Here is a 15,901-nt window from a genome sequence, read left to right on the forward strand (position 1 = left end):
CGACCACGCCAAATGGGAGACCCCAATTGTGACACCGGTCAAGCCGGACGGGTCAGTGCGCATATGCGCTGATTATAAATGCACGATAAATAAGGCCCTGCAGCAGAGCGCCTATCCAGTGCCCGTCGTTCACCACTTATTGCATTCCCTGGGCCCCGGCAAGATCTTCGCAAAACTCGATCTTGCGCAGGCGTACCAGCAGCTGCCGGTAGATGGCGCTACCGCAGAAGCACAGACTATCGTAACCCACAGAGGGGCCTTCAAGTGCACCCGCCTGCAATTCGGAGTAAGCGTGGCCCCCGGACTGTTCCAAAGCACCATGGAGCGGCTACTACAGGGGATCCCCGGGGTGGTGCCCTATTTCGATGACGTGCTCATTACCGCCGACAATGAGCACCAGCTAAGAGAAAGACTGAGGGAGGTGTTAAGGAAATTCAGGGACGCAGGACTCAGAGTAAAACGCAATAAATGCATGATTGCAGTCCCCTCAGTCGAATTCCTTGGGTACAGGGTGGATGGCACTGGCATCCACCCCACAGAAAGCAAGATCAGGGCAATCCAAGAAGCACCCACCCCCAAAGACAAGGCAGAGCTACAGGCCTTCCTGGGACTATTAAACTTTTACGCCATCTTCCTAAAAGACAAGGCAACAGTGGCAGAACCCCTACACAGACTGTTAACCAAAAAAGCCACCTGGAAGTGGGGGAAGGCTGAAGACAGGGCATTCGCCGGCATTAAAAAACTGCTGTCAGCCGAGAGTTTTTTAATTCAGTACAACGCAACGCTTCCCCTTGTTCTAGCATGTGACGCGTCCCCGTTCGGGGTGGGAGCCGTCCTGAGCCACAGACTTCCGAATGGCCTAGAGGCGCCCATCGCATACTACTCCCGAACCCTATCAAGTGCCGAACGAAATTACAGCCAGCTCGACAAAGAGGCCCTAGCCGCCGTTTCGGGAGTAAAGAAATTCCACGAGTACTTGTTCGGGAGAGACTTTGAATTGATCACAGATCATCGACCGCTCCTGGGTCTCCTCGCGGGAGATCGACCAACCCCGGCAGCACTTTCGCCCAGGATGACACGCTGGGCCATTTTCCTCGCAGCATACTCTTATCGCCTGGTACACCGACCAGGGGCGGACATGGGCAACGCGGACGCACTCAGCCGATGCCCACTACCCGACAGTTTAGAAGACCCCACACCCGGCATCCCCATCCTGCTGATAGACGTTTTGGACTCTGGGCCCATCACATCAGCCGAGGTTGCGAGAGCCTCAACCAAAGACCACGTGATCCGGACAGTCGCAAGTTGGGTTATGAGGGGGTGGCCGGAAAGGATTGGGAACGGGGAATTTAAGCCATTCGCGGGAAAACGGGACGAGTTGACAATGCAAGGGGGTTGTTTACTATGGGGCGATCGGGTTGTTATTCCTTCACGCTTAAGGGAAAAGGTTCTAACGTTGTTGCATGAGGGGCACCCCGGGATTGTAAGAATGAAGGGGCTAGCCAGGAGCTACGTCTGGTGGCCCACCATGGATGCAGACATCACCGAGTGGGTGGGGAAATGCCAGCCCTGCCAAGAGTCCAGATCAGACCCGCCAACGGCACCCGTGAGAGAGTGGGAAAGACCCCAGGGACCATGGTCCAGAATACATATTGACTTTGCAGGCCCCTTCCATGGACAGACCTTCATGGTCGTCGTAGACGCATTCTCCAAATGGTTGGAGATCAAGCTAATGAAGGCCACTACCACCGACGCAACCATTAGAGAGCTAAGACAATTATTCGCCACACATGGGTTACCGGACATCCTAGTGTCAGATAACGGGCCACAGTTCACCGCAACACAGTTCGAGGGCTACTTAGCAGGACTTGGGATCAGACACGTCCTTTCTGCCCCGTTTCACCCGGCTAGTAACGGACAGGCTGAGAGATTTGTTAGATCAGCAAAGGAGGCCCTCTCACGCTTAAGCCCCGGGGACTGGCAGGAAAGGGTAGACAAGTTCCTACTAGCCCAGCACTCCACACCCTGTACAGCCACAGGCCGAAGTCCGGCCGAACTATTAATGGGGCGGAAACTCCGGGGAATACTAGATAGACTCAACCCCAATTACTCCCCAGAGGTATTCAAGGGGGGGGGGAGAGGAAACTTAGAGAGTTCACCATAGGAACACCGGTACACGCAAGAAACTATGGACAGGGCCCACTCTGGGAGGCAGGAACAATCACAGAAATCATAGGCCCCAAGTCATACCGGGTAGACATGGGGGACGGTAGAGTTTGGCGCAGGCACATTGACCAATTAAGAAAACGGGTAACCACAAACACCGACGATACATTAGACGACCCCATCTCCGACCACGACTACCAACCAGAGGCACAAACCACTAGCCCGAATAGAGCGGAGGACTTAGCTGAGGATTCTGGTATCCAGCGCCGCCCCATCGAGGTAGTCCCAGCAGCCGAAGAAGTCGCCGCCCACGAGGAGGTCCCGGAGGCCTCATTGGCGGAGCAGGGAGAAACAGAAAGTCCCTCCGACCTGCTCGACGCCGCCCCTCCGACTGAACTGCGCAGGTCAACTAGGGCTCGCACACGCCCTAGTCACCTGAGAGACTTTGTATGCAAATAACACCCCAAGTGACTTCTGGGAGGGGAGGAGTGTTATGTAAATAGGTTTGTTTGGCGGGAAGTTTGAATTAACTGACCCTCAGCTGATTGGCTGACCACCACAGCTGCAAGGTATATAAAGGGAGCTGGCTCCCCTGGTCAGTTGCTGGAGTCTCACCATATAATAAAGAGCTGTTGTCACGAACTACTCTGGCTTGCTGCGTCCTCATTCACCCCACATAACAAGAAGCATGCTGGGAGAAGTAGTTTTATTTTAGTTCTGAATCGACTTGATATACTTCATTTTGTTTGAACATGTTTGAATATAACATGTTTTATTCTCAGCTATTTGGGATTTTTAGAAAAGGCAGCATAAAATACATGTATAGCTGTTTTTTAAAGAAACTGGATCCCTGTTAGCCCTGTGAGATTGTCCAAGCAAGAAACACAACCAGGAGTACTATCTTTATTATACGCTTATGTTAATGTTATAGCGCAAGACTGAAAATATTTCTCACCTCCTTTCCTTTTACTCTCCAGAAAACTAAGGAGGGTCCCTTCTGAAACGTTTTCCACATCCTCCTTTCTTCTGAGGACTAAAATATCTTTTACATGCCAGTTTTCCAGTCTGCAGTTTTCCCTCCTGTCTCTCCAGGTCATTTCCAAATACCATTACAGTCTTTCAGAGGTTCCTAAGTGTTACTTCGTCACTACCCTTTATTTTAAACACACTTGCTGCCATATTTCCAAACGGATGTGTGTGTGGGGGGGTATTTCCTCCTTCCATCCTTGGGCACCACAATAAAGAAAAATCCAAAAATTTCATTGCTTGCATTAGAAAAACACTAAGATGGACATTTAACATTATTTACATGTCACGTGAATATGTAAATAATGTTAAATGATAGCAAGTTATTGAAGTGGAGATGAATCTCCCCGTGTCTTCTAGAAAGGCTTATTCAATTTGTATGCAAGAGACTGCACAGTCTCCTTAAATGTGTGCATGAGATTTCAAAAGCTCCCTGCTATTTGACTCAAACCAATTCTGCTCCTGCCTTGCCAATTGCCCACAGCAACAGTTCTGACTGCAAAAATTTTATTTTTATTTATTTATTTATTTATTTATTTATTTATTTATTTGTCAAGCATATATAAGATAACAGGTAAAAGTATAAACATAATTTGAATACATGAAAAGAGTAAGTAAAAAGGAATATTAGGACAGGGACCGTAGGCACGCTGGTGCACTTATGCACGCCCCTTACAGACCTCTTAGGAAGGGGGTGAGGTCAACAGTAGACAGTTTAAGGTTAAAGTTTTGGGGGTTTGGGGAAGAAACTACAGAGTCAGGTAGTGCATTCCAGGCATTGACCACTCTGTTACTGAAGTCATATTTTCTGCAGTCGAGTTCAAGCGGTTTACCTTGAGTTTGTATCTATTATTTGCTGGTATATTGTTGTGGTTGAAGCTGAAGTAGTCATTGACAGGAAGGACATTGTGGCAGATAATTTTATGTACTATGCTTAGGTCAGACTGAAGTCGGCGTAGTTCTAAATTGTCTAAGCCCAAAATTTGGAGTCTGGTGGCATAAGGTATTTTATTGCGGTTAGAAATTAAATTTCATGTAGCAATTTCTCTGGCTGTCTTGTCTTGTCTTGTCTTGGATGCTCAATTCCTTGTCATGGACTATACAGTAACTCATCCAACTTGGCCTGTATAAATCCAGGCTGCTTCTTCCTTCTGTTTAGTTTTGAGGCTTGAGACACCCCCTAGACAAGTCAGCAATTTTCTCATTGATGAAACTGCCAGCTTCTTTCTTTTCTCATTGGCCAAGCTGCTGTAGGAGAGCCAGGGGGAAGACTTAAATGAGCCATCATTTTGGAGTCCTCCCTCTGGCTCTGCCAGTCTCTCTCCTACAGCTGCCAACCAATATTCCTTTTTCTTAATAGTAATTTTATAAAGATTTTCATAACAACAATAAAAACTAATACATGTTTTTAGAAAAGTTAGAATAATTTTTTAAAAAGTAGATGGCCAAGATTGGTGTGCTCTGGGTTTCTTCAAATAAATGTTACCTCTAAGAACCTTGGAAGTGCACCTTCTCAGTAGCAGCACCTGTGTTTGGGAACAAGTTTCTCCCTGAGAGCCAGATGGTTCCTAGGCTGCTGTTATTCAGAAGAGTTGTGAAGTCCTATCTCTTTAACCTGGCCTTTAGCAAGGGAAAGTGTCTGGATCTCTTTAATTTTGGTTGCTCACTGGTACCCAAAGAAGGAGGTTAGCTAGTGTCAGAAGTTCAGTAGTAATCTTTTGTGGAAATAAAAACCATAAGGACAAAGAATGTTTTGGGAAATAGGAAACTAATCAATTGATTGTTGTCTAAGCTTTCATTGACAGTTATATTATTAGGTTAAAAGTGGGCTAGGATCTCTGAAAACATCACATTACAAAATTTCTGAACTACACATATTATTTCAACTATTTTTATGTACCAGGCTCTTCAGACATATCAAAATGACTCAGCAATGAGAAGAATGCTGAATCAATTGCATTTCTTTATCATGCCTATTTTTAATGTGGATGGATATCATTTTAGCTGGACTCAGGTAGGAAATATTTCAACATTAAGGTATTAATGAAAAATACTAAGAATATTAATATTAAAGAAGTGTGTTTGGGAAAAAAAGCTTTAAATATTTAACTTCACTCTCTGTGAAAAGATTTGTTACAAGCATAACATAGTGCTTTTATCTGTGTATATGTTGTATTTTCATATTTAAAAATCTATGCCTAGGATCGATTTTGGAGGAAAACAAGATCAAAGAATTCGAAGTTCCACTGCCATGGAGTAGATGCTAATCGTAACTGGAAAGTAAAATGGTGTGGTAAGTCTAGAAATAATATGTTTTTTTCTCATTAGCCAATTAAATTAACGATGTGTCTATAATACAGGTAATGGCACTCTGATGATAAGATTGGAATTATTTCAGGATCAAATCCCTCTTCTTACTTTTGACTATGGAGTCCCTCTTTTGTCTGTTCTGGCATTGATTTTTGATCAGACTATTTTTATATGACCATCCTGGCTTCCCAATACAAACAAACATCCAAACTTTGGCGTGTTTACAAATATTTATTCATATCCCACCTAATTATTGAGACTTGGAAGCATCTAAAAAAGCAAATATAAGAATAAGAATATTAAATGCTAAAACTAGAAATAGTTAAAAATAATTTTTATTTTCAGGGAGAACAATGATTAAATCTTAAAAACAGATTTAGAGGTCAGGGTCTCCTTATTCCTGAATAGAGCCCTTTTTTTGTGAATAATACATATGGGGCAGCAAATCTACATCTTTAGTTACAAGTTACTGGATTTTCTACTGTTTCTTTTAACAGTAAATGCTGCTTAGCTGAAAAAATTAGGATCAAGCTAACTTGGTAATAATAGTTACATAATATTTCCAGTTTTTAGGTAAATTGTGGAGTGTTTCATCTCATTTTTTCAAATACTGAAGATATGTAAGGAATATTTTGACAAGAATGTTTAACAATTGTCAAAACACAAGAAAATTTTCTGGTGTACTATTATGCATGTGTATTTCCAATGTGAAGCAGATCCATTACTGATTATGATTAAGGATATTCCTAAATTGTTGATCAGAAACTAGATTACATTTTTCTCATTCACTAAATCATTCATAAAAAAGAATCATGTTGGCTCAAATAAAAAGTCTATCCACTTCTATTCTTAATTTACATGAGTGGTGAAGCTGTAATCAAAGTTTTAAACAATATCCAAGTCCACTTAAATTATGTTTTGGCCCGCTGGGAAAATAACTTTTGACTCATTCAGAATGCCTTTCTTCTGCTCAAAAAATTATACGCAAGTCAGATTTAATACTTGAACTGTGTAGGCCCAATTTGTCCAATTAGAACAATGGTAGACAATTGATATAACCTTGAAGTATCTTTTTCTGGTTCCTGAATAATTGTATCAATGGAATTAGGCAATAAACTAAATAAGAGGAATGTAACTTTGCATGACTTTTTGGTAGCAAAATTAGAAAAATAATTGTGTTGTGCTGTAGTACAACTAATTCATCTTTAAAAGCCTTCTACATTTCAGATTAAAATCTTCTCTATTCCTATGAAATGTTATTCTGCCTCATCCTGTCATCGTTATTAACAAAACTGGCCACCCTGAAATCAAAATATTTTCTGTACTATAGGGATTATATCTATTGTCATTGGTCCCAGATGGATTATTTTAATTCCTTAATATGTTCAAAAGACAGAATCTCAGTCTGGTACTATATGTGTGCCCTGTGACCATGTTTTTGTTAGGTTTAACTTTGTGGAGATCATCATTTTGTTTCCTTCTAATATATAGATGAAGGTGCTTCCCTTCATCCCTGTGATGATACATACTGTGGTCCATTCCCTGAATCTGAACCAGAAGTGAAGGCTGTTGCTCATTTTCTTCGCAAACACCAGACTCAGATGAAAGCCTATTTGTCCTTTCATGCGTATGCCCAAATGCTATTGTATCCATACTCTTACAAGCATGCAGATATTCCAAATTTTAGTTGTGTGGTAAGTATAGAATTCAAAGAATTCTGCATGTTTGCATGCCAGTTATGCTTTTTGTTTTAGTGAAGAGAATATGCTTCTGAGTCTCACTCCTTCTTTGCAAGTGAATAATTAGAAACTTCATAAGAATTCAAATTTATGTTGTCCTATCCAAAATAAGGGAACAGAGTTGGTGTGGAAGAGAGGAAAAACACAGCTATTTTTAGCTGAGCCAAAAATATTGGAAATTAGGTTTTTCAAATGACTGTATTAGTTATTAATTTTTCCAACACATACAAGACACTATAATCCAATTACAGTATCATGGTTTGTATACTCTGATTTTAGCTCCAGCTTATTGTATAGTATAGCCCCGTGAAGGCAAAACTATGGCACGCGTGGGCCCACCAGAAGTAGGAAAAAAGACTGTTTCCTGCCTCTGGAGGGCCTCAGGGGGTGCTGGGGAAGACCCATTTTTCTCTCTCACCTGGGACCAGAAGGCCCATTTTTTGCTGTCCCCAGCCTCCAGAGCCTCTCTAGGTGTCTGGGTGGGGCGAAACCGGACTTCCCCCCTTCCCAGAGGCCCTCCAGAGGCCAAAAATGGCCCGCTTGCCAACTTCCGGTCCCACCAGAAGTTGGCAAATGGGCTGTTTCTGGCCTCTGGAGGGCCTCCAGGGGAGAAGGCTGTTTTCGCCCTCCCTAGACTCCTAGAAAGACTCTAGAGCCAGGTGGGAGAGAAAAAAGGGCCTACTGGGCCATCGCATGCCAGGAGCAGGGGGAGAGGGGGGGTTGCACGTGCATGCATGAGGCGCATAGAATTATGTCTGTGGGCATGCATGCACGTGAAAACCCCCCACTCCCCCTCCTGGCACGCGATGCCAAAAAGGTTAGCCATCACTGATATAGCGTATTGTTGCTTACTTAAAAATAATGGCTCAGGGCCAGGTTATCTTCGAGACCGCCTTCTGCCGCATAGCTCCCAGCAACCGTTAAGATTCCACAGAGTTGGTCTGCTCTGGGTCCCGTCAGCTAAACAATGTTGGCTGGCGGGCCCGCGGGGGTGGGCCTTCTCTGTGGCCACCCCAGCTCTCTGGAACCAGTTACCTCCTGACGTCCGGACCATCCCCACCCTATTGGCCTTATGAAAAGCGGTGAAGACCTAGCTTTTCCGGCAGGCCTGGGGCCGTTGATCTCGCTCTTGTGATCTGGTGAGATCCAGCCATAAATGGTGTGAATGAGTTTTTAATGTTTTTAATTTTTAAATGTTTTTTTATAATGATTTGTTAAAATGTATTGTGAGCCGCCCTGAGTCTTCGGAGAGGGGCGGCATATAAATTGAATTAATTAAATTTAATTAAATTAAATATGTAAATTCAGTCACTGTAAATTTGCAGGATTACAGTGAGAGAAATAAAGTGAAGGAGAAAGAGGAATCTTATTCTGTGTAATGGCCAATATGTCTACCATATAGATGTCCATTGGGCTGTATAAAAGGTTAGAGGCAACTGGAGCATTCTAAAACATGTAAGGAGATACCCTGCAGAAAGAAAGTGTATCTTGCAAATTTGTATTATTTCATTTGTATTATTAATAAATACACACATACACAATATATATTCACACAAATACACAAACATCCATAATTCTGACTCTTTCGATGGAGAAAAAGCACATATTATGAGAATTTACTCATAGCCACTATGATCCTTTGATCTCCTTTTCAATTGTGAAGTTGGAAGAAGCAATGTATTTCTTAAATGTTCTTTCAAGCCTGGAGAACTGTATAGTTGGGAACTCCCATAATTTGTACGGAGTAAGGAAAGAAAGGGTAAGAAAACAACATTCTTATTCCCATTTCAAGACTTTCCATGGCTTGACAGAAGATCACCTGCTCAGTGTGTACACTATTTTCACCTTCTTTGCAAAATCAACAGAAAATTCCCTTTCCAGAGATGGGTCTCATCAGAACAATCAACAATCTGCAAACCAATGCAATCCTTATATACCAACATTTTTTTAAAGTACTACTCTCCAGGAGCTAAACAGTACCTCACTATGCATATGTAGCCTGCAGCAAGAAAGCAAAGCTCAAACATTAAAAAAACAAGCCACAAGAGCTTGTTATTAAGCCTTTGGGCAGACAGAAGGAAGACGATAATAGAGAATAAGTCACAATCAAATATTGAGAACGTTTGCACGAATAAGAAATCCCTAACTGACAATGCACTTATACAGGCAACTCAACAAAATACAGTTTCAGCTTATATACAGTATGCAGCGACCTGCATTGAACAGCAAAGCAAGAGCATAAAGAATTTTTTTTCCTATTGCTTCCTTTGGGACCAATTTCACAAGTTCCTCAGATTTATTTTATGTCGATGTTGGCCAGGAGACAAAAGCTTTTCCATGGACATTACCATCTAGCAAGGAGAGGATTCTTTAATAATTTGTGAGTTGAAGACAAACAGGCTTCTATCCACCTTACAACACAGAATTGTGTTGCCAGTCACTCTCTGAATTAATGTGTTAAATTATTTAGGTCTGGGAACTGGAGAAAGGGATATACAATTCTCAGTATACATGTTATCTAGTGCAGACATATTCTTTTGTTTATTTCAGTTTTTAGTTATTTGGAAGTTTTCATTCATTTGCTACAGTCATATTATATAAAGTTACTCTGATCTATTTCATACAGTGTATTTAATGAGATTTAATGTGCCATATCAATGCAGTCATTGTGACTGTAAGCCAATTCACTAAACTATGGTTAAAGTAAACTATTGCTTAGCCAATATGTGAAGTCATTCTGTGTAGTGCAATTTAAAAAAGGTGTCAGGTTTCGGTGCTTGAACTTGAATGAAGTTTATTCAAGATAGCACCGAAACCTGACAAAAGGATTGTACTAGAGCTTGTTGCCAATTTGTATATACAGTATCATTTGAGATAAGAGTCTGGCAAAGAATCAGCAGCAAAGGTAATTCTGAGGCCCTGCAACATTAAAAAGTTATCTCTTTGTTAAATATAGCACAAAAAGCTGTTTCCTCAAAATAAAAACTTTGATAGTCAAAACTGAAAAACAAGGGTTTTTTTTTTTTTTGTTTTTGCTATATAGTATCAGTATCAAAATATGAAGCCCAAAGCTGCATAGCTCTCAACTCCCCTTTACAAAGACCTGGGATTCAGAACGACTGCTGAGCTCTTTTCAGCTCAGCTCATCAATCAGTAACATTCCTTCAGTATAACCACTGAAGGAATGTGTCCAAATTAAAACTGAATTTTGCATTTAGGTCAGTAATTTTTAGTGCACTTCTCATCCCACAGATGTGGAACTGCAGGCAAATCTTCATTTAGAAGCCTAGAATATATCTCTTCTTGAGAACAAAAGTGTTTCCCTGCAGCATAGTCATGGTTAGTAAAAAAAAAAATAAGTCATGTGCTATTTCACTTCCCATTATATTTACATTTTAGTCCCCCTAATTGTTTATATAGCTACATCAGCGTATTGTACTTTATAAAGTTTAAGAACTCATATCTTTGCCCTGAGTTTATAATTTAGTAAAAAGGAAATAGAGGAAAGGGAAAGCAGAGATGAGAAACAGGGTAGCAATCTATAGTTGCTATAGTTACAGGTTATTGCTGCAGTTTTTCATTCATTGATCTTTGTGTATATGAACTGAATTCAGTGAAAAAATTTTCAGAGCAGGAGTGAGGGACTGCATTTTAAGATATAGTTGAACAGGCTGGGAAATCTTTTTGAGTTAAGAGACGCTATTGGCCAATTGGAATAATTAGGGATTGAACAAATTAGACACTGCTGCATAGATTGATTTCACATATTTTAACTAAGAAATTGTATAGTATTTGATTTTTCTTAATATGGCATATGCAAATAGTCTTCAGGTTTCCAAACCATGCCATATGGGTTATTTGTGCAGCAACTGAGCCAATGAAACTTACCCAACAGAATATTGTAACAAAGTGTGTATTTACCCTAATTATGTGTATTCACCCAATTATATCTTGTATCCATTCGTTTGCTGTCACATTGTTTTATGAACAGTAGAAAAAGGTTTTTTAACATTAGGACTACCCAGTGATTCAAATGTAGGAAATATAATTTTGCTTCTAAAAAGAGTAACAAAAGAACAATCTTAATAATTACTTCATAACAGTAATTACAGCATTACAGTGCTACATACTGAGTGATTTAGGAGGAAAAGTTATACAAAATAAATTGATTATCATGAATAGAAAATGTTAAGATTTATATTTTATATGCTTTTGTCAGCATATTTCAAAACTATGAGCCTTCACATGACAATGTATAAATATTAAATGGATTATAATATGCACATAAAGTTACTATTCTTAAAACAGACAAATTCCCTCTAAAATGAACAGAATTAAGAATCTTTTTGACAGGAATTCATATTCAAATAAGTGTTCAAAGCTTATAATAATAAATATTATGAAACATTAATGATATTGGTTCTTCCTAATTAATTTTAGCATACGATGCAATATTTTTTAGTTTTTAAAGTGAAGCAAATGTAAGCATCCTCTCAGATCAATACTAAGAAGTAGAAAACTATTTAATGGTACAACCAGTTACAAAGTAAATCACCATTTTGCACTTGTACAATCTTTGCATATTTCTAGTGATTTTTTTAAATATAAAAGCCAGCATATGTATTTTTACAATGTTAATTCTTTTAAATAACATATATTGCATAATTAGAGCATCATGCTATACAAATTACCATTTTGAATTGTCTAGCAGCTTATAATTTTAACTATTTGACATGCTGCCCAGAGTAACTTTCCTTGAGATGGGCAGTTACATAAATTTGATACATAAATAAAATAAAATTTTAAAAAGCAAATTCTGTAACATATTTCTCTGCAAATATTTCTCTTTGCTTTTAAACAATTCTATTTTCTCATTTTTAGGTATAGTCCATTGTAAATACATTAAACTCTAGTAAAATAATGTACATACCCATAATCAAAACCGAAGTATAAAAGACAACTCAGAAATAAACAGCCTGAAAAATATAATAACAAGGGATAGGTAGCAAGCATCTCTATAATCTAAAGAGGAGCTTCAAACCAAATGCACTGCATTTACAGGAGAAAAAAGATGCATACATTTGTATCTACAAACAAGGTTTGTATTTGATATATAGCAGTCACTGGATTTCTTTTGTAAATGCTTCATTGTTTGTTTGCAATAAACCTGCATATTAAAAGACCTGCATCCTGGAATACCATGTTTGTTTGTATCCCATCTTTATTATTTTTGCAAATTAATCAATGGGGCAAACACATCTAATATTCTTTCCTCCTCCTATTTTCCCCACATCAACAATCCTGTGAGGTGAGTTAGGCTGAGAGTGACAGGTCCAAGGTCACCTACCGGTAGGTGGCTTTCATAATTAAGGTGGGATTTGAACTCACAGTGTCCCAGTTTCTAGCCTGGTGCCTTAACCACTAGATCAAACTGGCTTGCATATTGTTTCCAGTTCTAGAGTTTGGCACAAAAAGCTAGCTAAAAAGTTCCCATACATAACTTTAGCTATATACTGTATGTATATATATCTTCATGGCAACAGAGAAAAAAACAGAGGACCTGTTTTTCAGGCTTGAGTGATTGATTGATTGCTGAGGTATATACAGCATTCTGAAAACAAATTATTGCATGAGATAACATCCTAAACTTGTTCTCATAGGCAGAGTGATACTCTTGTTAAACTTGGTTAGGAGATAACATTTAAAAGTGAGCTGGAACCTTAAAACAAGTAGCCACCTTCCCCTTTAGTCAAACCAATTGAATGTCCTTGGCAGTGTGGGGCAGTCATTTTAATGTAATCTAAAAGAGAGGATAGAAAAGCTTAGACTTAGACTTAGAATAACTTTATTGTCACTTTGAATGTACACTAATCGGCATACATTAAAATGAAATTTTGTTGCATACAGCTCTCAAAGGGTCTCCACCTCCAATATATACTACATAAATATGACACAATAATAAATAAATACAAAATTATGCATATACCCACATATATGACATGGAGAGACAACACAGTCTAATTGGGATCTAGTTTCTTCTTATACATAGCAATAGAGCATGAGATGGCCTATCCAATATTTCTATTATGCTGGTGTTGAAGTAATAATATTCTCATATACAGATCTTTATAATGAGTGATATGCACATAATCAGAAAGGTATAACTTTATGCAAGGATATTCATGAAAATAATTCATCTATGGTAACAAAGCTAGCGGTAGAGGGCACAAGATGCAATAAGTTGTTAAGGATAAAATTAAAAAATGGGTAATCTTTGTCCTATATCATTCATTATGAAGATAATAATTAATATACATGGGGTTGATTTTTCTTTTTTCCTTGTCACCTTCCAGGAATCCGCAGCTGTTAATGCTGTAAATGCCTTGCAGTCTGTTTATGGAATAAGGTATCGATACGGTCCTGCTTCCAGAACTTTGTGTGAGTGTCTCTGACAAATTGGATTTTTAAAAAATAACTTCTGTTGATGATACTGTGATAGAGAAAAGGTTTTAAAATCTAAAATTATATTAAATGAAGAACATAATATTGTACCCCAGTTTTAATGTTTGTAAGTTGCTCAAGAGTTGTTTTCGAGGAGATGGGCAGCACATAAATTTAATAAATACCAACTATAAATTACTTCCGAACTCCGAGTAGTTATGCTTTTAGCTTTTTGTACCAATATGTAACAAGGAGTACTGTTTAATGCTGGGAAGATAAACAAGTAATTAGTATAGAATTGCAGCTCATATATTCAATATGTTTGGGGAAAAATTTTTCCCCATCATCCACAAATTGAGCATTGCTGTTTTATGCAAAAGATATGACTAATGCTCACATAATTCCATATATATTTACTTCACAGTCCAAACAGACATGGCTTGGATTGCACAATTTAATACAGAAATGCTTCTCTTTTAAATTTATCCTCCTTTTTGCTTTTTTTGGCCTGGCCTTCAAAATATTCAAAAATATTTGATAAAGCCTTGAGTGCAATCTATAGAAACATCCAAAAGTTGTTACTGAACTGCAAATTTATAAATGTGTAGAAATACTATAATATTAAATATATGGCTGAAGAATAATCAAATTAGAATTACATTTAGAGTAAATGAAATAAAGTTGTATTTATTTTGTCCTTGCCCCAAACATGAATATTTGAAATCTGGCCTTCAGCTAGTCTTAAACCAAGTATTTAGTGCAGAATCTTGTTTGGAGTGTTGCTGTAGCTACCTGTTTTGAACAATATTATACACTTATAAAACTATGTGAGGAGCAATTAAACTTATTGGGTTGGAATTAAACAAAATATTGTTGGGGTTGAAGATACCAAGATTTTTTCCATCTTTCTTTTAAAAATGCAACTTAAATACAACCTTAGAATGACATTGCTGATGAGAAAGCCACATATGACACTTTCAGTGCCCCATTTGCTGCCTTCTAATAATCTTGCAATTCAGTGCCAAATTTTGCCAGAGTATTGTTGTTTTTCCCCAGATGGAGGTCTCTGGAAAGCTTCTTATTCCATTTCCACAATTCAGTCTTCGAGCCCTAAAAATTGCCCCAAGACAAAATACTGCTGTTTTGGGGGGTTGGGGGAATTAAAGATGAGGGTGTGGCATTTTCTAACCCTAAAATAATAAGAAGCTAAAGTGCTGCGGGACTTTGGAATTCAAATCAACAGACACCTGCCACATAAGACCTCAAGACTTAACAATTGTCAATAAGAAAGACAAAAATGTCTGGATAGTGAATGTGGCAGGACCTGGAGCCAGCAGAATAGAAGAGAAAGAAGATAATAATATACAAAGACCTGAAAACAGACTGTGGCAAAAGAAAGCAAAAATAGGACCAATAGTAATAAGCCCCTGGTTGCAATCCCAAAACAACTGGACACCACTTGAATACCTTCAGCATTGACAAATTCACCATCAGTCAATCGCAAAAATCAGTTTTTACTTGGAACAGCTTACATTCTGTAACCTCTAACATCAAACATCAATATCTGCCTATCTCAGGTCCTTGGGAAGGACTCAATAAGTAGATAAAAATGTCAAATCCAGTCTGAATATCCTGCTGACAATGCAATGAACCATAATAATACAAATAATTTATTACCCTCAAACATCCACATCTGCCTATTCCAGGTCCTTGGGAAGAACTTGATAGGTGGATGAAAAGGCTAAATCCAGGCTGAATATCTAGCTGACCGTGCAACAAACCATAAGTGATTAAGAAGCTATTAGCCCTGCTCTTTTCAGTGCAGTTACCCCACTACGTGAAGGCCTTTTATTTTATTTATAAAATTTATAGGTTTCCCATCTTACCTTTGGAGAAGATTGGGAAACTGAGATCACCCATCAAATGTTGTAGATCCATGTATTAGCAAATTGTTTCCTAAACCAAACATGTTTTTCTTTTTTTCCAGATGTGAGTTCTGGGAGTTCAATGGATTGGGCCTATAAAACTGGAATCCACTATTCATTTGCCTTTGAATTGCGTGATACAGGTCATTTTGGATTTTTATTGCCTGAGAACCTAATCAAGCCAACCTGTATAGAGACCATGCTGGCTGTTAAAAATATAACCATGCACCTCCTTAAAAAGTGTCATTTAAGTGTTGCAGCCAAGTTTTAATTTTTTAATTTTTCTTAAGAATA

At 38.9% G+C, this 15,901-nt stretch overlaps 1 protein-coding gene across 1 annotated transcript in view; it reads left to right on the plus strand.

Annotated features, from left to right (window-relative positions):
- CPA6 (carboxypeptidase A6) overlaps positions 1–15,878 on the plus strand; it is a 29,152-nt gene extending 13,274 nt beyond the window's left edge. The window contains exons 7-11 of the mRNA XM_070942234.1: positions 5,096–5,206; positions 5,395–5,485; positions 6,994–7,196; positions 13,595–13,679; positions 15,670–15,878. Of these exons, the coding sequence (XP_070798335.1) occupies positions 5,096–5,206; positions 5,395–5,485; positions 6,994–7,196; positions 13,595–13,679; positions 15,670–15,878 (699 nt within the window). The remainder of the gene's footprint in view (positions 1–5,095; positions 5,207–5,394; positions 5,486–6,993; positions 7,197–13,594; positions 13,680–15,669) is intronic.
- The last annotated feature ends 23 nt before the right edge of the window (positions 15,879–15,901 follow it).

The sequence above is a fragment of the Pituophis catenifer genome, unplaced genomic scaffold, assembly GCF_029215685.1.
Source record: "Pituophis catenifer annectens isolate HBS135680 unplaced genomic scaffold, rPitCat1.0.hap2 SCAF_3, whole genome shotgun sequence".
In the NCBI taxonomy this organism is placed as follows: domain Eukaryota; kingdom Metazoa; phylum Chordata; class Lepidosauria; order Squamata; family Colubridae; genus Pituophis; species Pituophis catenifer.